Consider the following 23,815-nt stretch of genomic DNA (forward strand, 5'->3'; position numbering starts at 1 on the left):
CTCTCTCGCTTGTTTTCGGAAATTAAGCCGTCATAGAAAGGGCCACCCTCCATAAATGATACGAGATGTTAAATTGAGCACGTATATATTTTATTCTTTATATGGAAATAAATACAAGCAAACAAACAAACATAGATTTCTATTTGTTACGTTATACAACACAATACTTCTAACTCTATAACTCCGCCTTGGATTTTACTATCACATTGGGGGGGGGGGGGCAAACATATCGTTTTGCCCCCCCCCCCAATTATTCCGCATGTGCAAAAATAAAATAATGAGATTGTAAAGTTACACAGAAATCAGCAAGCAAGATTGACATACACGCTCTTAATTTAAAATCGTGCTCAAAATGTCCTCTTTTCAAGGTGGAATATAAAAATTTTCAGTTCGCGCTTCGCGCTCGCATCATGTCTGTAGTAAACCCATACTTTTCGTTACTAAATAGGTGAACTTGTCCCGTCTTCAGTTCTAAACTTCAAAAGAACCCCCGCTTCGATTTGCAACAATCTTTTGTTGGATATATATCTTGTTCTTTATTAAAAACGTCCATTAAACTGTAAAAAAAATTCAGATCGAAATATCAAAATTTTCTGCTCGCGCTTCGTGCTCGCATCTATTGTTCATTTAAATGCCCATCTTAATCATTGGTACAAAAAAATGCTTAGAATATCAAGCTTTCAGGTCAGTATATGAATAAATTTTAGCTCGCTTTCGGCACTCTCATCATCTGTTAGTGAGATACATGTATATATCTTCCGCGTGAGTTACAAACAGTCCAAAAAATGTACCTTTTTCCTGTTTCCAGATCAGCATCCAAAAAAATTTCAGCTCACGCTTCGCGCTCGCATAGTTGGTGAGATATGTGTCTCTTTGTCATGAGTCATGCACATATACATTTATATGCCTATGTGTGTGGGGGGTGAGTTTTTTCGTTTTGTGTGATCAAGCGCCTTTGGAACGTTGATTCATGATTTTGCCCCCTCCCCCCATCTGAAAAATGGATCGACGCCCCTGGTATACATTATGCTCAATAAACAGATCACTTTGTACATGGTCCAGACAAGTTTTGTCATTTTTTCTTTCGTACGTATGATTTTAGAATAGGCTTACTTGTAACACAAATGAAAATTATATAAGTACAGTACACTGCCTCAATGAAGGAATTTCCAAGAACACCATGCATATCAACCACTCCCAATCTAACTTGTGATTTCAGTGGGGGTAATGTTGAAAGATCCCCATCCACAAGAACATTTGTGTCAATCATCCCCCCAACCAAGAATACCGATCGACACCAATGGGCGGTGCGTAATGTGGGGGTGACCTCCCCTAATGTTTATCAAATAAAAATAGAGGAGAAAGGGAAAGAAGGAGGACTGAAGCTGAGGTAAATGCCAATATAAGATCAAAATTATCAGCCATAATCCCTATAGCTGCCGCATATTTACTTCACTTTCACATTTTGTCACATTCCCGTCATTTTTATCATTGATACACTATGTTTATGAATACATTTGTTATGTATATTATGATATCATTTTGTTTCAAAAGTGGAATCAAAAAATGAAATGAAAAAGTACTTATTTCTAAATGAGCGGAGCTAGTGACCGACTGGAATATGCTTTTCCATAGCCGTGTTTATGAATCATTTGAATAAAATATGAATAATGTACGTAAAGGGGCGGATACATAGCCGGGGTGGCTTCAATTACATTCAAATTGTGATCTTATCATTAACGAAGGCGGATCCAGACCCCCCCCCCCCCTATTGGCGGAGCAAAAAAGTGGAAAAAAGAGGGAAAAGAAAAGCGAGGAGAAAAAAAAGAAGAGGAGGAAGACGAGTGAATAAAATAAGATAAAAGGAAGCACTTGGAAAATAAAAACGTCTTTTTTTCATGTCACTAGGCCTATATAAAATTTTAGCTCGCATTGCCTGTTAGGTGATTTATTATCTTGTTCAATATGAAACTTAAAATATCAAGTTTGGAGATCAATACAAAACATATCTCAGCTCGGAAATCGAACTTTCATCATTTTGTTTGATTTACTAATTGATTTTTTTAACTTAGTGCTCAGTAAAAATGTAAGTTTTTGGTCCATGTCACATTGAAAATGCATTTTATTTCATTTATTTATTTTTTTGTTTTAACCCAAACAATTTAATCCCTGAAATGAACCCCTAAACAAGTACAGGAATGTTTTATTGTTACGGGTCCTTCGGTCGTCGGCTTTACCTTATTTGGTTAAGTACGACCCCAGTCACCCCACCCTTCTACACCTCGCGCAAATCGGACTCTAAACACGAAGTGTTGGGGCAAAAAGGACATCCTTAATAAAACATTTTAATTTTGTTTTATCATCCCCACAAATTCGACCCTAAACAAGTAATTTTCCTAGCGAAATAGATACCCTTTTTTCATTATTTTTGTGTTTTGACACCCTTATCACGTTACGTACGTAACGTGTCCTATCGTGAAAAAGACATCCTTTTTACGTGTTTTTTTTTGGTCGCGCATGGTATCCACTCGTCAATGTAAGTGCCCCCCCCCCCCGGGGGGGGGGGGCTCGTCCATTTCGTTCATACAAATTAATGAAGCTATAGAACTATTCAGTAGTCCATGCGCCTGCGCACTTCAGTTTATAGCTCAACTTATGAGTAATAATGTACCATAGCGTTTCCATGTACAGAAAAAATATTCGCCGCCGCCGGATCCATGTTTGTTATTTTTTTCTCTCTCTCGATCGGCACGGGGAAACCCCTCTTTGATGGGCGTAGTTTATTGATCGGCCCGCCATAGTCGCTGAGCATTCCTGGGGCTAACCTCTCAGGAGCTCTTTCAATAACCCATTCAATCATAAACCGGGCATATTATTGAGCACGCTCACACAGAATGTCCCATTCAGATCAGTGTTTCAGACACTATTTCTATGGTTTAATTTCGCCGTGCGAGTAAATAGGCCACTGATACTTCGTATTCAGATCACTGTGGAGGCCTATTATGCTAAGTTAAGTCTGCGTTTCTAGAATATACAAAGTAAGGTGTGAAATGGATTGGGATTCATGTGCTTCGACTGCAGAGAAAATAATGGAGATTCTATTATCTGAGCGCATTGTTGACAGATATCATCATATGTATTAGCCCCCATTTTATGCTTTCTCTGAGTTGTAATCCAGTTGTGAAGACTTACGCAGATTTATGTTCAACCAGAGATATGCAACAACAATATAGAACGCCGGTGTTCAGAAAGAAACACTTCATTCAGAAAAAAGAACAACCATTTTATACGATCTTACAGTCATAGGATTGTTGAACCGCTGAGCAAGGATTGCCTTTTTGTTCACTTCGAGGTCGATTAACGCATAATGCAGGTGCAGTTGCAACGTAACTTAAACTATACAACGGCTTGCTTAATCACCCTTACTCCTTGAGTATATTGTGATATAATGAGCGATATGTCGATGTCATCAAGAGTCCGATGTCCCTTTTATGCCTTGAAGAGCCTGGTCGAACGAGAAGTAAACTTTTTGTTTCATCTTGAAGGTGCATCGGAAAGACAAGTATGACGAGTTAAATCACCTGTCTGTCTTTCATCTTTTCGGTGTCGGGCTTTTCGCGTACGGGCAAGGTATATAGCAAATCTATCAACTTATTGTAAACTCCGAACGTCGGTGTAAAGAAGGCCGGAGCAAGGAAAACCCTATAATGATTGGACGATCACAATTGGATGCTGCCACCACTGTCATCATTGGAGTTCGCCAACATCGTTTTGTCTCGCCATGATTAGCCTATTTTTCGATTTTATTTATTTTCCTGATCGCATATCGCATGGATAGCATTCCCGTTTTGATCGCTGCGTCTACTATTATCTTGCATCTGATTTCTTGAGCAAAGTCCAGATTTAAACTGACCTGGTTTTGGAAAAGATAATAAGGTGCGACCGGAAATTTAGGGAATATCCCGCTCTTTTGTTTATACCAAGGATTGAGGAAAATTAGTCAGTAATCATTAACTTTTATGCCCTCTCTCGGATCTATGTCATGTTTGTGTGTGCTCCATCTCGAACCAATATTTGAAGGAAAAATGTTGAGTTGCATTCAACTCGTTTAAGTGTTATCTCTTAAAAGTCATCGTATAGTGTTATTAAAAATTGTTAATTCCGTTTTCCAGAGGAAATTACACTTAATAATTATTTGATTCCTTCGCTTACGCCTATTTGACAATAATCTTTCAGTATGCAGGCTGTTTGTTCAGTATCTCCGTTCAGGTTGATTTACCTGTGCTCCTTTCTCTTTCTCCAAAGTGTAGACATATGTTCTGGTGCCAGAATCATCATTTCCTTGACGAATGCAATGAGGTCAAAGAGCCATAGCTTCACTCTTGCAACAATATCGCAAGGGTTGGTTGACCACGGACATCACGTAACAGTCCTATCAGGGTCAAACAGAGGTACTGACGGATTCAAGGAGACTTCCTTCAACGATTCCTTAATCTACAAGATACCCTACACACAGGACGAGACGGACGACCTACAGGATAAGTTTACGAGAGTGTCTTTCAAGAAAAGATCGATAGTGGACTATGCTGAATTGCTTCCTGTTGCGGGGGAATACTTCCAGGTCGTATCCACCAGTTGTAAGAGTCTCTTTGACGATCCATCGCATCTGCAACGTCTCAAGGATCAATCCTATGATGCAATTATCGGGATTCCTTTCTGTCCTTGTGATGGTCTCCTAGCGGAATACCTGAACATCAGCTTTATCGCATTCACAGCCTCGTTCCGTTACGAAACTTTCAATGAATTCACGGTTGGGATACCGGCCCCTAGTTCCTATGTTCCCTTCCCTCTCATAGAAGCCCTGACGGATGAGATGACTTTCTCGGAGCGCACTTACAACTCGTTCTATCGCTTTGTCTTTGTCAAGTATCTCCTGCACGTGTGGTCCAAGCCCTTTGTGGCAATTCAGCAGAAGCTTCACATCTCACCACATCTGTCCATTGACGACATACTCGGCAAGGCCAAGCTTTGGTTGGTGAACACCAACTTCGCTTTGGACTTTCCACGACCAACAGCCCCGGTATGGATACCAATTGGTGGCATCTTGGCAGAAGAATCAAAACCGTTGCAACAGGTAAATATATATTCTTTCCTTCAAAAGTATATGAAATAAAAATTAATGTTAACATCCAATCGTGTTTGCAGAATGGTATAAGCGTACAAGGTTTAAAAAACAAACAAACAAACAACAACAAAGGGAAATATTCACTAGAATCCAAGAAGGATACTCGATTAGTCTATGCTTTTTAATTCAAATAATCTTAGTTCGTATTATCATGAGGTTGGTGACCATTTTATGAATCGACATAAACGTGTAAAATGGATGATCAGGTAAATATAGTTAAGCTCTAAAGAAAGTCAATCTAAGTCATTGAGGATGTGATATAGCGCCTGTTTCTTACGGTTGCAAAGAGCTTCATAATTTTCCACACAAGATATACAATTTGGACACTCAACATTTCAAAATAGACAAGTTGAGCAATAAAATCATACAATAAATGGGCTTTCGATAGTTTCGTGAACTGATCAACGGATTGAGCAGCGGTGAATTTTTCACAGCTGGACAGCAATAATTGGGAAAGAATGCCCCCTGCACGTTTCTTCGAGAGACGCTAAACTAGAAATAATGTTGTAAAATATCCGAAAACCTAAGGTTTTAGAAGTATTCATGAGCCAGTTTCAAAAGGCATGTTAGGTCTGTCAAACGAATAACATGTTCTGAGTACACGATGTATAGTCAACGAGTAAAGTAATGAAAAATCTTCAATCAATTAAACGATTACATAAATGACAACGGCAGTGGCGTATCGTGGGTCGCGGGCATGGGGGGGGGGGGGGGGGCGGGCACCAGCAAAATTTGTTAGTGAGCGCACTTTCGCGCTCTTAGTTGCCAGGTATACTGACCTAATAGAGACAAATTAATGACAGTGCCATTAAACAGAAGTGTATCTCACTGATCAAATAGCACGAGCTGAAAATTCTTGTATACATTGACCCTAAACGGACATTTTAAGGACTATATTTTAAGAATCCATTAAGAGTATACATATCTCACCATAGTCATCTAATGCGAGTGCCAAGCGCTTGCTGATTGTGTTAGAATTACATCTGAACACATGAAGCACTTTCTGTAGTCATTGTAATCATGTTTATCATACGCACAATAATCAAAGATGCGAGCGCGAAGCGCATTTAGGAAATTCAAACCCGAAGAGGGGCATTAAGGCTTGTTTGTGGGAATTTACTATATAAGACCATATACGTATTTCACTAACCAAACGATGCGAAGTGCGAGCTAAAAATTGTTGATATTTAGATCAGAAAAAGTGACATTTTAGGACTGAATTTAGGAATTAATTGTGAGCAGACACATTTCACCAAACCACTAATGCAAACGTAAGCACGGAAGGAAATGAAAAAGTAGCATATGTCACGACATAAAACAATAATAACTCTAAGTGCGAGGAAATATATTTGCTTGCTTGCTTGCTTGAAATTTATTTCTGCGTTCCACATTTTCAACATAATCAATTATTACAAAGATTTTACATATATATACATTTTAGACACACGTATCATTTACAATCTCTTTCTGAATATAAAAAGTATATGAAAAATATTATTTAACTAAATTTCAGAACGCAGGAGACCGTCGTCATGAGCGACCTGCTTGATGTTGACGACGGCCTATTTGATGTACATTGACTTGAAATCGGGAGGTTTTAGTACAACATGATTGTATATATCTCGTTAAACAGACAATGCGAGCACCAGGAACAATGAAGACATAGGCCCTAAGCAAATTATGTTTCATAAAGTTATGAAAAAAAATGTTTCTTATGTAATGTATCATAACATAATTATAAGATAATATAAGATTATAATGAACAATTTCTTCTTTCCCACAACGTTTCTCTTCCTTTCTCCCTGTTTTTCCCATTCCCCCTTTTTTTGTCAGCCGACGGGGGGGGGGGGGGCACCCATGCCCCGTAGTTATGCCACCGGAGAACGGAATATTACAAGAGTATTTTTACCATACTTCTTTAGCACTAAAGCAATGCGTTTTGCCAACGAATAAAATCATAAGCAAAAATGCTTGACTCATTGTCTTTCATTATTCATCGTTATTTATCGTTTTTATGTCTGTATAATAACTTTTCAAGATATTTTTTATATGGGATTTTTTACAAAAGAGAACATATATAACGGTTCCGTTTTAACAGATTTATGTTATTACCAACAGGCACAACAGATTTACAATTATGATAGAATACTGGAACTGGAATTCGGTATTTGACTACCCGATAGCGAATTTGCAGTAGAAATTTCGTTAGTTATCATGGTTATGACAAATGTTATTACATAGGATTTGGATCGAGTTACACCTTTTTAAAAGATATAATTATCAATAGCAGCCAATCTTTCATCAATAAATTTTCGATGTATGAGGTGACCGTCCCCTTTGATTTCTCAATTAGTGAGAAAAAAAGGGAAATTGAAGAAAGATGGGGAGGGGGTGGGGAAGAGTATAAAAAAATAATTTGTAAGCCGTGTAACTCTATTTTACCTCTAGTTTGTTTAGGTCATGCCCCCAACCCACACCGACACATCAAAATACCCTGGCACCGTCCCCAATGAAAAGTTCAGGCTTGGATCAGGGATCTACTAGCTCCATGCTAGTATCTCCTTTTATTTCTCAATGCAGTCTGTGGTTGTGTGCATGTGGATGTGGTTGTATTAAAAAAAAAAAAATCCTGCACAATTCAAGGAACGTCATGAGCATTAAATTCTTTTCTCGTTCATAAATTTATATTATAATCTTTTTTTTTCTTCAATGCAAATAACTTATCATTGTTAGTAGCATGTCATGTCATTCACCATCCCTTCCGAAAAATCATAGGAGTGTATTTTTCCTGTTTTGTGCACCGCAGTTATTTTGTCTATAGATATTTCCAGAGAGTCACCATCGACACCCATATTGCTAAAAACTTGCCCCCCCCCTTCTCTAAAAAAGGGATTTGCCAGTGTATATAGCACTCTCCTCCATTCACTGGCGTAAATCCGGTCCGAGCAATGGGGGGGGGGGGATGAAAGCAATATGTTGACCTGAAAATGAAAAACTTTGGAGACACCCTAGACCTTTATACTAGGGCTATATAACCGTGTACATAATCCTTGAATCTTTCAGTTAAAGGCCTTTCTCGATTTTTTTTCAATGGCTCTAATTGTAATGAATTTTTTGTGTTATAAACTACTGAACTACAGTTAATATTCAAATGCGAGCGAGCGAAGCGAGCGAGCAAATTTTCCTTAGTTGGAAGACAGAATGATAACCAAATCGTCTGTCAAGGAGTATAATTATGGGAGAAATTGCGGCGGTGAGCGGAGTAAGCGAGCCTTAAAAAGTTGATTAAGTCGTTTAAAATGATGATATGATAAGGGTATATTATCAATAACGTAAACTTTAGAAGAATGTGAACAAGAAATATAAACAGAGCAAATAGGAATTAAACAGTCGACTTTTGTTCTATGAAAACTCATTTGCTTACCGGTAAAAGGAATGGTCCAGGCTGAAAATATTTAATCTAAATAGATACAGTTAAGTTCATAGAGCAAAGTGCTGAAAATTCCATCAAAATCGGATAAAAATAACAAAGTTTATTGAATTTTAAAGTTTATCAATATTGTGTGAAAACAGTTATAATGCAATATCATCATGAATATTCATTAGGCGGGCTGATGATGTCATATCCCCACTTTGCCTTTTGTTATGTTATTAAATGAAATCATTATTGTTTCATTTTTTTCATATATACATGTGAAAATGATATGTCTCCATTATGATGAAATAAGTCGCGGCAATAAATAACTAATGCTCTTTATCAGTTGTCATTCCAATTGTTTTAGTTCTTTTTAGAAAATTTTTGACTAAACCTAATTTCATATAATAAAATACAAAAGAACAAGTGGGGATATGACATCATCAATTAACCCACCTCATGAGACTTGCCTAAAACTGTTTCACCGGAATAATACAAATATTCAAAATTCAATAACTTTGTTATTTGTTATCCAATTTTGATCAAATTTTCAGCATTTTGCTCTGTGAATTTTACTCTATTTATTGAGATATAAATATCTCCAGCCTGGCCTTTATCATGATGATCGAGAATAAGGGTGCCATAATGAAATAATCATAGTCCATCACAGGCTACAGCTTAAAAAAGTGGTAATATCACAATGGAATCTTATATGAAAATGAAATATTTCGAATAATTTTTAAGATTATATTGGGAGATGATGCAGCGTTCAATATTTTGAGCAAAGATTGCAAACGGCATTGATTTGATCAATGTTATCAGTGACTAATCATACACTTAACTTGAAGAATACTGTAGGCCAAATGTATTTTTTAACAAAATCCCCCTGCTTCCATAAAGATACCAGATGACCCCCCTCCCATATTCACGAGAGTGTATTTAAAGGATAGTTTGTTTATAATCACAATTAAAAGTAATTGGAATCACATATTCATAAATGGACCTATTATAACAAAACTCCAATATATAACTTTTGTCGTAAGCTAAACGTAGTAATTTGTCACGATATTTGCTACGACCAAATTCTTGTAAGAATCAATTGAGCAAAAGCAGGCCAATTTCAGCCTTTTGATAGCATTTAAAGATGAATCCCCACAGTAGTATTAACCATTTAATGATTAAAAAAAACATGTTTTCCTATCTTGAAAATTGAGGGGGGGGGGTATTGTACATGCCTTTCCCCTCTCCGAAATTTTTTTTTTGGGGGGAGGGGGATGTATCCCCCATCCCAGGGGATTTACGCCCTTGCCCCCATTCATATACACCCCACCCCCACAAACACGTAACATTTAATATGAAATACAGATTTGAGGTTCAGAAGAGTGTCAAATGGGAGCAACGTTTTACGAACGATCCGAACGAAAGGCTGATTATACATTTCTTTAAGAAATAAAGAAACCATACCGTCAAATAAATGTTACAAATATTACAAATATTTGATGTGCGATGTTTTATGTCCTCCCTATTCTGATATCAATACATCTGTTTCCAAATAAATCATATCAGATTATATTGGTGTCTTTCCTCTGTGGTTTCTCCATAAATAATAAAGTTTGCACATGTTTCAACTTTTGACCCGTAGTCAGTCATAGATAGCATTTTATTCTGTATATGTCTTTTCCAATAAGAATGTAAAATGTATGCAAAAAATGCCTGTCATTTCATTTCATCTATTTTCTTTAGAATGTAACTGCTGATGGTCTCTTTTGAACCTTTGAATCGGTGGCCTTGTTGTGTCCAATTCGTAGTTATTTTAATTTGGAACAGACCCCTCTTGGTCGATACTTTGAATATTGATAATTGATGCATATTCCATTTTCGCAATGCATAAGTATAGCAGTGTCATAAATATTTTTTCCGAGTTTGTTGAATGGTTTATACTAGGCTGATTTGTATGATTATCATGACCCTGAAAGGCGGGGGTGCTTCAGCATCCAAGATTTGCAGGGGATATGCTACTTGTGTTATTCGACATAGGCATGATAGTCAGCACTCTCTTCAAATCTGGTAGGTATGTTAAATAGCAGAAATGTAACCAAAATCATCTTCATTTTTTTGCTTGTCAAATTTAAACCAGCAATCCCTGTTAAAAAAATCGTTCATAGGGCGCCGAGACTGTATAAAAACGCTGTTAAAAATGTTAAGCAACGCTGTCACTCTAACAGTTTAAACAGTTTAAAGTTTTGAACATTCCAAGTTGTTTTAAAAAGTTTAAACAATATTGTTTAAAAGTTTAAGCAATAGTTAGAGTGACGGGCTTAAACAGTGTTGCTTGACATTTATAACAGCGTTTTTACAATTTTTGATTATTATAATTTGATTTATGAGTGAAAATTATAAAAGCATCTTATGAAAAATCGAAAAGAGTGAAATCAGTTAATTATAATGGAAATTAATTTATTGCGTGAAAAGGCTTATGGGAAATCAAATCCCCCCCACCTGTGTTTTTATAATCATAATTATCATATTCATTGAATCTTCATACGATGATAGAATCTTTAGAACTGCAACAAACATGACTAAGTACATTTTATATTACCCCTCTGACATGCATGAACTCTTCTTACTCCCATAATGGGAGTGGGATATGACCAACCGGGGTGTTTGATGAAGGCACAACAGAAAATGTATCCATTTTGATTTTTGACGGACAATAAAAAAATAGGGTCTCGCTGCCAAAAGGAACCTTATTGCCTTCAGTAAAACTGACAAGGTAAAATGAAATAGAAAAGAAAGCTTTCATTACAAAAGCATCTCCTTCATCATCTCGGGGGGGGGGGGGGTGGGGGAGCAGAAGGGACTAACTATGTACAACTTTGAGCCAAGGGGAGGGGGTGGGGGAACTACCCTCCCTCTCCCATGTATTTCAAACTATTGAGCTTAATCAAGTTCTTTCACAAACACACTTTCTCATTTCATTTATTTCACATTTCGGCAACTAGAAACGACCACACTATCTTCGTTCTACTTCTGCTCTTTCCCATTTCACCTCCAATGAACACAACAAAAATCAAACAATATTAAAGGCCAGACTTACTATTGTATCACGTCTTCAGAATAAACTCCCTCTCAAAGCGTTTGAAAACACAATTGTAAAACAAATCATACACTGTAAAAACTGTGGTGTTAAAACTGACACCAGTTGGTGTTAATAGAGGACCACACCCTTAGGTGTTAAAACTACACCCTAGAGATTGAACATAACACCAAAGAGTGTAAATATAACAACCAAAGGTGTTGTAATAACACCTATGGGTGTAAAACTAACACCACCAACTTAACACCGGTGTAACTGGTGTGGTCCTCTATGTACACCGGTTAACACCACAGTTTTTGCTGTGTAGTAATAGACTTTATTTGGATCAGCACCGGGGAAGAGGCGCTATGTGATAATGGATTCAGTTGTTATTATTTGCATTTAAAGCCGGGATTTTGAATTATTTATATGCCTTTACGAAATCATATCATGTAAAATGAAGTTTTAACAAAAAACGAGTAAGCACACATTTAGGTTGTCGAAAAAGAAAAGGCAAAGATGCCTCTATTAATGGGGGGTTGACGAGACTCAATCCTAGATCCGTGATGAATAAAAACCTCATAGGCTTATGTAAACAAAAATCCATCAACTACATATTCATTTTTCATGTTTATGGAACGTTGCTCCCCCAACAAACTTTCAATGAAAAATAACCGTGCACGATAATGGGTTTATTCTCAAAAACAGTTTCTCAAGGCATTGAGATGGGAAATTTAGAGAGTTTGTGTGCTCGGTATACAGTGTGAGTAAAAACAAAAATTGAAACCTTACAATTCCCAAATTTGCGGAAAAAAATATGTTATGAGTGCATTATTATTATTCATTATGGCCTGAAAGAGTATCTTCCAAATAATTTGATACCATATTTATGGTGTATGTGTTCACGATTGAACAATCGGGAGGTAGTTTTTGCTGTCGTGTATAATGTTTGATTTTCGCAATTCATGAATCCATGTGCCAGCGACTCGGTGTAAAAATGGCAGAGGTAATAATGGCAGAGGTAAAAATGGCAGAGGTAAAAACGGCAGAGGTAAAAATGGCAGAGATAAAGATGGCAGAGGTAAAGATGGCAGAGGTAAAAATGGTAGAGGTAAAAATTTTCTAGAAAAATTACCTCTGCCTTTTTACCTGGCACCGCGAGGTCACAATCAATCCTGAATGAGTTAGTGAATATATTTGCAAATCTGTTTAATGAAATTAACTTGAGAATCTATACTAAAATGTGTTTATTAGTGTTGAATATGTTAGCTATTGAAAACAGTGTTGTAGTGCCTTGATGCTCGGCCTTGGCCTTAAGGCGCCTTAAGGCCTACTTTTCCAAAGCCTTGGCCTTGAGAGGGCCTTGGCCTTGAGGATTTTGAGCCTTGAAATTTCAAGGCATTTTCAAGGCTTTTTCAAGGCATTTTTTTGTACTTTCATTTATTTTTATATAAGTAATTATAAATGTTATTAATTAATTAGTAATTGTTCTGTATATTCAATGGCACTACTTCCATGCAGTCAGCAGTAGTAAGTGTACCAGCAGTGCCATAAATTGTGATTATCACCATCATCAAGAATTATCATCATCACATTCATTTATGTGACAAAGAAAACAGTATGATTGAAAATAACATTATTTATTGGTAACGTGTTGTAATCATGACTAATGATGATAATGATAGTAATAATCATTGTGATAAAGATTAGAGTGATTTGATAACAGAAATAATTCTGACAGATCTGACAGCTAATTTTGACAACAATGTTCATAAAGAATGATAACAAGGATTTTCCTTGTATTTCATTTTCTTTGGCCAAGAAGAATGTTTTAAGTCTTAATGATATTCTGAAAAGATTTGGTAAACTTGAACACAATCTTCAATTTTGTCATATCCAAATGGGCTATGTCAATGGCATGATGAACCAAAAGTTTTGAGGGGCCAAGAATTATATAGAGAGCAAAATTTCTGCAAAAAAAGTTTGAAGCAATTGAAATGAGCGAGTGAGCAAAGTTTTTTCACTTTCTTACTATAAGAAAAGCTCATTTTGTGATAGATTATGACAATATGTAAAGAAAATACTATCACACTTACTCCTTTACCTTTCCTTTTTTCCTTTTCTAAGTTTATTCTTGGTGGTGGAACTTCTCTCTCTTTTTTTTGGGGGGGAGGGGGTTTTGATATTTGTAAAGAGGTAAGAAAGTGATATAAAGTGAAAGTGATGTAAGAAAGGAATATAACTTTATTTTGTTAGGAATCTTTATTCCGATTTTTTAGCTAAAATAAGTGTAGAAGATACATGTAGAAGAAATGAGAATTGAAATTTAAAAGGGGTTGTGAGCAGGAAAAAACATGAAAATGGACACGAGTCCTAAGAGTGACTCATTTTCAGGTGATCATTTGAAAATTTCAACCTGTGCTCTCTTGCCTCCCCCCTCCCAGAAAAAATCCTTGTGGGAAAAAATGCCCCTTTTCCAAAATCGAAAATGCTCTTTTTTCCAAATGAAATATGCCCTTTTAAAATGAAATACCCTTTTTTATAGTAAATTATAATACATTTTAGGTTCGAAAATCGCCAAATTTTGGATCGCGCTTGCATCATTTATTGTTTAGTACAATATTAATCCTGTTCATGGTTACAAAAATGTTTAGAATTTTTAGGTTAGAATATCACAAATTTTTGATAATCACACTTTATGGCACTGCTAGTACACTTACTACTGCTGACTGCATGGAAGTAGTGCCATTGAATATACAGAACAATTACTAATTAAATAATAACATTTATAATTACTTATATAAAAATAAATGAGAGTACAAAAAAATGCCTTGAAAATGCCTTGAAATTTCAAGGCTCAAAATCCTCAAGGCCAAGGCCCTCTCAAGGCCAAGGCTTGAATGTTCAAGGCCAGGGCTTTGACGAAAGTAGGCCTTAGGGCGCCTTAAGGCCAAGGCCGAGCATCAAGGCACTACAACACTGGAATGTATTGGTTTGTGCCCTTCAGTGGAAAGAAATAAACTTGAACTACCACACATCAAGCAACCGAAAGAGATTTCCATTTGTTTTTTAATCGTTTATTTTATTCAACAAACCAATCCTTACATATACATACAAGTTATTAAAAGAATCGTAACAAAAATCACACGATGAAGCTTGTATATCTATCATATAGTAAACAAAGACCTAAATCAGACTCCCATCATCTACATAGTAGTTGATTGGACCCGCAAAAAGGGGAAAAGGTGGGAATAAGGGGATTAATTTTAGAAAGACCCTTTAAGTTGCTCCTTTACTTTTTTACATTTGGTATCTATGTGGTTTTGTCCTACTTCTGCAAAGGTGAGTTCTACAGACAAGCGAAGAGAATGTATGAACTTATGATTAAAGGTCAGTGAATTCCTTGTTGACTCCTGTTCTGTACCAACCGGTGTGTTTTATCGTCAGCATCGACTGCAAGACCTTCAGGGGGAGCATTTCTAGAAACAAACAGTGATGTTCTTTTTTTTCACGGATGATTATAAATCCTTGCATCTGATTGGCTCGGAGCAACTTTGTCAGTGAAAATCACCTACAAGTTGCTCCATGAAACACTCCCCCGATCCCTTCTCTCTCCTTTTTTTAAAATCTATTTTCCAAGGAGTTCAACTTTAAACTGGTTGACGGGCCGTGCCGCCGTGTATCGTAAGTAGGTTAATAAAATAAAGTTAGAGCTTCATTTTCGGTTCCCTGAAAGTGGGTCAGGGGTACATGGATTACAATAGTGGGTCTTTAGGGACAGGATCGTATTTTTTAAGGGACGAAGATAACTTGATTGTGGGTAATCGGCATGGGGGATGGGGTTTAACTGTGTCCGAACACTTCACCTTCTATACCTAGCTCCCTATCTCCATCCTCTTTCCCCTTCTTTTCTAAAGTCACGTTTCTTTAGGTCTATAGATTTAAATTGATAGAGGAAAGGGACGAAAGAAAGAAGAGTATAACAATGAAATGTCTGGGCAATGTAATGCAGCTCTATATTTAATACCATTCTATAATTCAACTGATATAAAATACGACGTTATAGATGACCTTCGATCAGCCCCCCGCCCCCTTCATATAAAAAGAAATCCTGGCTTGCGGACCCCGCTCTGGTAATCAGTATTTGATTACTCAGTAGTAGTATTATTACTATTTTTATTATTATTTCTATTATTATTATTGTTATTATCATTATTTTGTTATTAGCTTTATTATTATTTTTACTATTATTATTATTACTTTTATTATTGTTTTTACTATTATTATTATTTTCATTTTTATTATTTTTATTAGCATTTTGTTATCTTTATTTTTATTATTATTATTTATCAGTGTTTCACTTAGATTTGATGTCGAAGTCGGGGGTCAGATTATTATATTCGATCACAATAATTGTAAATGGGGAATGATCTCTTAATACAGGTTTGCAAAATGTAGAACTGGTATTACCAATGAAACTGTATATCTTTTCTGTCGTTCTCGTGAGGAGGCTCTCATAGTCTGCGGGCACAGACCCATATTGAAGCTTTGATGAACAAGTGGGTCTCCACGCAAAGACTAGCACATACAAAACTTGTTGTTTCAACCCCGAGCAAGAAGGCCTGCCCTTCAGTATACTTATATGCTTTTCACACTGTATTTTCTTAATCCCATACTATCCTTAGCCCCGGATTATCCTTATCCCCATACTATTATTTTTATTCACACTGTCTTTCTTAACCCCATACTATCTGATTAGCCGGGGTTAACGCCTTAACCTCGGACTATCACACAGACATGAATATTGATGATTTCACCAGTGCGATTAACGTGCAATTTGACTTCTGCGATTGGCTAATGCTTAGTCCAGTTTCGTTTCACACTGCGTCTCTTAGCACTGCAATAAGCCGGCTAACCCTGCTTTTTTGCAGGGCTAGATAGTATACTACCGTACTATTTACCGTGCTAGACCACTTTGCTAAATCAAAGTGTGAAAACGAAGTGGGCTAAGCCTAACCCCGGGAAATTGTTGGGGGCTAAGACCCTTTACCCCACCAATTTCCCGGGATTAAAGAAAAAGTGCAGTGTGAAAAGCATAATATAGGCTGAACATTCAGACCTAATGTCTGAACAGTAATAAATGAAAGTATGTCTTCACAGACGAGATAGGTACTGTAATTGATATCTCGTGGGACTGAAAAACATCTGTCTGTGTCAAAGCGAACAGGATGTGGAACATTGATAGTTGGGGGAAGGGATTTAAAATCAAAGTGGGTTAAAGCTAATACAGTCATTTAAAAGTAGGGCAGGGTTACGGCAACAAGTGAGCTATCAAGGAATGAAAAAAAGCTCTTAGGGTAATGCATATTCCTGGTATAACGAGCCATAACCTCTGTTTAGACGTCCTATATCAAAACGATTTTTTTTTAAAGTAAATGAAATCAAATGTATAATAACAACATTGAAGAAAAATGTATACACAACATCAACAAACTCTAGCACAGGGAGGGGAAGGTAATATTTTGCATATTCATTTAATATTTATATTAAAAAAAATACTCTTAGATTTCAATATGAATTTAAAACCCTATACTCGTCATTTTTCATTTAATCACCCCCCAAATTGCTTATTGCACAGAGATCAATAAGACATAATGGTCCCGATTAATGGAACTCTCTTACCAGAGTCTATCAAAAGATGTTCATCTCTTTACTCACTTAAGTCAAACGTTAAATCCATGTTACTATCCGAATATTTCAATTACGTTTTCTGTGTCAGTATTTCAGTTAATCATTAAATTACTCTTTCTTTGATTAAATCATCTCCAAATAATCTCCCATGGCCATCATTATCATCATCTTCATTTTTACCATTTTATCATCTTCATTATTTTCATCTCCATCTTCATTTTTGAAATCATGAACAAATATTACAATTCTACTGCGTAAATGTATTAATTAATTTGATGAGTTTTATTCCGGGGTTGTCATTTTTTCAAGCAATCTTCCTGCAAACTGTAAATGTTAAGATAATTTGGTAGTTGTTCATATTTGCTTAGAATGACTTTTTAGTTAGTCCGTTTTCTTTTCTTTATGATTCATGCAAAAAACAATATATTGCGTTTATGAAAAATGTATTGTATACGAAACGAATGTTATGAACGCGGAAGAATATAATCAACTCACGTCATTGTTGTTTATTTAATTTCATCGAGGAGATTATCCCAAATGAGCATTAGTGTACCTAAGGGGTGGGGGGCAGAGTGCCCCTCCTGAAAAGTCACAACTCATGCAAGGGACGTATCCCTGCCCCCAATTGATCCCTGACGAGTCACAAGTGGCCCCCTCCTTTGAACTTGAAGAACTTTTTTTTTGTTTTTTTTTATTTTGGTTCTGGTGCGAAATATCCTTTACTATAGGGGTTGAATACCTTTTTTTTTTTTGCTTGTCAATTTTGGTTCTGGTGCGAAAAGTCCTTTACTTGGGGTTGAAGACCTTTTTTTTGGCTTGTCAATTTTTTTGGGCGGACGAATTTGCCCCCCCCCCCTTTGGAAAATCCTAGGTACACCACTGCAAATGAGTGAGTCATGATGCCTTAATGAATTTAGGAGAATTTGCGTTTTAACCTCAGGATAATGAAATTAATTCCTTGAGCGAGCATTGTGATTATAAACTGAATGATTTATTTAAAACATATGGGATATAATTGTCGGAATTATATTATGAATAGTACGAATATCTGTAAATTATGAATGTCATAATTATTATATTGGTTTTGAGATGAAAAAACAAAGGTAGTGAAGGAAATCTAAAAGAGGAGTTTGTACATATTCTTGAAATTTTCCTTTGCAATTTATGAAGGGGTTCAATTTTTTTTATTCCGGCATTCGCCCAAATAATATTGCGATATTGAAGACAGGGTAGGGTAAGACAATCATAATATCATAAATAAATCCTTCTGTGGCAAAAAATACGAGGTTTAAGAGAATACCAACATTGTTTCAGATCTTATGATAGTACAGTGGCTGTTGTAGGATGTATCATCTTTGGTGATTCCAAGAATTTTAGTTGTTTTCGTAAAATTCAAAAGGATTTTAATCATATACGTATATATATATATATGTATATGTATTTGACATCGGGAATATTATGTTTTATATGTTATTTAATGATATAAATAACAGTTGGGATCTATTACTAATTCATTAGCATGGAACCAGGTAATAATCTTAATTACTTCTTCATTTGTATTTTTAATAAGTACATCAAAATCAAGGCAAAATGGACAAAATGAAAAAAAATAGATTGCATAAATCATTGACATAAATATATCAAAAATAAAAGTGGACCCAGCCAGGGGGACCCGGGGGCTCCACACTAGACCCTCCCATGACATTAATAATATTCAGATGCAATAAAGTCCTATGCTCATATGTCGTATCGAGCCGATGCATCGTCTCGTAGTAAAGCGGGGATGATTCCGAACAGCCAAACCTCTTTCCACGTTTTCAGATCCCACAAGACTGATCGGGAATAGTGGGTCCACAATAGTTCCCCTCTCTGAACACTTCTAAAACTATTTTTTTTTCTCACCATGCCGTCTGGGTCGCCGCAAGTTCAATGCGTCTACCATTCGAAATGATTATTACTGACAATGAATTCTAGGAATTCTAGGAAATTTATGGTGTTTCTTCTAAAATGACAATAGCATATGACTCAGGGGCGGATCCAGGATTTTTCGAAAGGGGGGAGGCAGGTTTTCCCGGGGGGATAAAAGCTTTCAACCAAAAATTAAGCCGTATTCCAACGGATGGCAAGACTTTTTCCGTTTTACATCCGCTTTGCATCTGCAAGTGCTGTGGGTCCGAGCCTAATAAGATCTAAACTGCAAAAAACTAAGGTGTTGTCCACACCAGAGAAGTATTGAAACAACACCAGCATGACCAGTTTGGAATCAAACCGATGTTGTTTTAATACTAATTGGTGTTGTATAAGCACCTATCTAGTGTTAGACCAAAACCAAACAGGTGTTGTTTAACACTTCTCTGGTGTGGACACATATATATTCCGGGCTGGTGTTATTAACACCGGTGATTTTGCAGTGAATCTCCATCAACAAATTGACCAAAATCTTCAATATCCAGTCTTCAGGCTTGAAGGCTATTCATTGGCGGCGGAAGCCAACAAAATTAGGAGGGGTCCACCTGAAATTTTGTGATGGACACAGGTAAAAAAAATTGGACAAGCAAAAAAAAAAAGGTCATCAACCTAAATTTTAGGGGGGGGGACCAAACACATTTCAGGGGGGAATAGGGGGGTCCATATGAATTGAGGGGGGACGCAGGAAACAAAATTGACAAGCAAAAAAAAAAAGTTATCAACTTAAATTTTAGAGGGGGATCGTCCCCCACCTCAAATTTAGGGGGGATCTGTCCCCCCATCCCCCCCGCTTCCACCGCCTATGAGGCTATTGGTTTCCTGGTTTCATATATATTCTATTTATTCAAAGAATTTTTCCATTTAAATTCTGTATTATCTGATTATGTATTGGTGTGATAATTATCTATCTATCATGTATAATTTAAGCATAGCCTGTATACTCTAAAAAAATATTGGGTAAAAATGCTTCATGAGGGTAATTATGTGTTCAACCAACATTGGGCATTTCTTTGGGGCATCTTTTATTTATCCAGTGTGATGAAAATTTTGCCTTTTCTAAAGTAATTGCTGCTTATTTCTTTAACCTTACTGGACAATATGCCTCTCGCATTGGGTAAGATACTGCCCCAAATTGGTTGGACACATAATTACCCTCCTGCTGTTTAAAATTATTTTTATCCAATATTTTTTAAGAGTGTAATTATGTTCAGCACGACTGCCAGAACGAGTCAGAATAGGCATGCATGATGTGCATAATCCTGTAATCATTTTTTTTTTCAACCGTCCGTGTCCCAAGGTTGTTTTTACCATCACCATGATCTGACAATCACGTGGAATTCTACATCGTTGTATACCGTATTATTTCTATTCTCGTTTATCTGCAGCAGAGAAATATGAACATTGTACCTCTTATTGTTGTTTGAGACAATATATTCATGCACCCACGTATCAAAGTTCGTGGGTCGTGAAAAAACCTCACGTACAAAAGTCTGCGTTCGACTTCATTTAAACGCGATCCTGTTTTTGAATGAAATCAAACTAAATGGATTTGATTGGGAACTATTGCCATACAAAAAAAAAGACCGCAGCAGCTTTACCGGTGCGAACATAGGCGGCGGAAGCGGGGGGGGGGGTCGGGAGAGACAGGTCCCCCCTAAATTTGAGGTGGGGGGACGGTCCCCCCCCCTAAATTTTTAGTTGAGAACCTTTTTTTTTTGGCTTGTCAGAAAATTTTGGTTGTCGCTCGTAAAATTTTGGTTGATATCTTTTTTTCTTTGCTAGTCAAACTTCAGGTAGACCCCCATAATTTTTTTGACTTTCGCTGCCAATGGGTGCGAATCATGGGAGAAGCATATGCCTAAATTTTTGTCTGAATTTTTTTCTTTATATTGTCCAGACCGAGGGTCTATCATCGCAGTATGGTTCCTTTTTTATCAGATATGAAAGACAAACCCTGTAGTGTGCATATGTTGTGCGAATGAGAATGATAAATAAAGCATGATTCGTAGATAATGCATGGAGTTAGCACTGCATGCAGACTCCTCTGCATCGATCGACATGCTGTAATCGGGTGCCGTATATCCTTGTGTCACTAATTGAGGTTATCAACTTCAACGATTAATGATGACAGAGTATTTTTCCTTATATCAGAAGAGAATATGGATAATCATGGTCATTTGTTTAAACTTGGAATTTGTTCATTCTTTGCCTTATGTCGAGGAACAAAATTCAAAACCTTATAAAATACTGGTGAGCATGACTGACCCGACTAGCATGCACAGTCGGACTAGTCAAATGGCAGTTGTATCAAAGGCTCTTCTTGAACGAGGACATTCTGTCACTCTCTTGGTCCCTTCAAACAAGGGTATGAAAGGTTTTGAGGAAGCATTCAACCATGCGATCGTCTACGACGTCGCTTTCAAGCAGCCTGAAGTTGACGAGTTAAAAGAGAAGATGATGCGGACTGCACTTGGGATACCCGACGACGAACCAGGATGGAATCTCCTTCGGCCATTGGCCATCGTCGATCGCTATCTGGCATTCTTCATGAAAAGCTGTTATGGTGTTTTCGAGAACGAAACCATCCAAGAACGACTGGAAAAGGATGGATTTGATCTCATGATTCAGAACGCAATCAACCCATGCGACGTATTGTTGGCTGAGAGCCTGAACATACCCTACGTCACCATGACGTCATCGATTCGGCAAACCTTCTTTGACGAGGTCACTGTCTCCATTCCGACACCTTCTTCGTATGTGCCCTTCTCCCTCTCAAAATCTTTCACAGACGACATGCCTTTCTTGCAAAGAACTTCGAATTTTATTTTCCGCCATGCGATCGGATCTTGCATCAAATGGTACGCGCATTCCTTGTTTTCAGAGATCCAGAGAGAACATAATGTTTCTGTCCACAAGACGTTTGGCGAGCTAGTAGGGAGATCCCAATTATGGCTTGCTCATACTGATTTCAGTCTAGACTTTCCAAGACCCATTGGTCCTGCTTGGATACCTGTCGGAGGGTTACTTCATTCCGAGACTAAACCCATTCCTAAGGTACGATTGAAGCAGCATTCAATCAACATCAGAGTGGGGCTCAATTACTTTCTTCAATTAAAATTACAATTGCAATACGTAATTGAAGAAATGTTCAATTACAATTACTTTTCAATCGAATTACATTTTTTTCCATTACAATTAACAATTATTTTTGTCATTAACAATTTCGATTACTCTCTATAAAAGTTATAAATGAAATCAATTTGCATTCTGTATGTACTAACACTAGTACCACCTATAACCTATTTCAACATAATTCTGAGTTACAGAGAAATTAACAAGATGAAAGTTTATGTTAAAGAACACAGATTCTGCCTCTGAAGTCGTTGACTTGAAGAAGGTCATGAAATTAAATTGTAAATTAAATAAGTTTATTGTAAAGTAATGGAATGTAATTCAAAGCAATTGACAGTAACTGAAGTCAATTACAGTTACTTTCCCTTGTAAAATTTCAAATACAATTATAATTGCTCAAGAGAATGTAATTGATTAATTACGACATTGATCAATTACCTTGTAATTGAGCCCAACCCTAATCAACATCATCTAAATCTTTTCGTAATTCCGAAGGTTCGTAATTCCGAAACACGTAAATTGCCTATACCTCGATGTTCGTTAATCCGAAAACGTAAAAGGGTTCGTTAATCCGAACATTTGTGGCGTCATTCCAAAGGTTCGTTATTCCGAAGGTTCGATAATCCGAAAACGAAATAAGCTTCGATGTTCGGAAGGTTCGTTATTCCGAAAACGAAATATGGTTCGTTATTCCGAAGGTTCGTTAATTATTACGTTTTCGGACTAACGAACCTTCGGAATTATGAACCTCACGTTGTTTTCGGACTAACGAACCTTCGGAATTACGAACCTTCGGAAATACGAACCTTCGGAATAACAAACCTTCGGAATAACGAAGCTTCGGAATTACGAATGTATGCGGTTTAAGAGACGTTAGTGCGTTGCGTTAAAGCAAATTTCCTCGGTCGTAGAAATGAGCATCTTTCAAAACGCAATCAAAAAACGCTGAAAATATTTGTTTTGAAAGGCGAATCTACAATTTTTCCTGTATATAATGTGAGGCATGGGGGGGGGGTGTCTTGGTCTGCCTCTTCAAAAAAGATCCAAGGTCAAGAACCCCCCCCAAAAAAAAAAAAATAAATAAATAAAAATAATAATAAATGAAATAAAATAAATGAAAATAAAAAAGCAGATAAATAGGCAAAAGAAAAAAAAAGAACGGTAAATTATGATATATTTTCTATTTCATGTCAAAATCAGTTTAAAAATACATTTCACTATATGCAGACTAAAAAATGTAATATTAATCCCGTGTTTTGTCCGCTTAAAATTATCGTCTCGAATCGCAATCGGCCCCTCCCCACCTCGGTTCTATCGTGCATCTAGACATGTAAAAAATTTGATAGTT

The 23,815-nt window shown here is 36.7% G+C and overlaps 1 protein-coding gene across 2 annotated transcripts in view; it reads left to right on the forward strand.

The window, feature by feature from the left end:
* Window positions 1–2,681: 2,681 nt before the first annotated feature.
* LOC121408616 (UDP-glucuronosyltransferase 2C1-like) overlaps window positions 2,682–23,815 on the forward strand; it is a 31,560-nt gene continuing 10,426 nt past the window's right edge. Inside the window, exon 1 of one of the 2 annotated variants that reach the window (XM_041600146.1) lies at window positions 2,682–5,134. In XM_041600146.1, coding sequence (XP_041456080.1) covers window positions 4,238–5,134 — 897 coding nt within the window. In that variant the 5' untranslated portion in view covers window positions 2,682–4,237. Of the gene's footprint in view, window positions 5,135–21,180; window positions 22,390–23,815 lie in introns of those variants that run through there. The other variant, XM_041600144.1, reaches the window with a different exon arrangement.

Source organism: Lytechinus variegatus, chromosome 2 (genome assembly GCF_018143015.1).
Source record: "Lytechinus variegatus isolate NC3 chromosome 2, Lvar_3.0, whole genome shotgun sequence".
NCBI lineage: Eukaryota > Metazoa > Echinodermata > Echinoidea > Temnopleuroida > Toxopneustidae > Lytechinus > Lytechinus variegatus.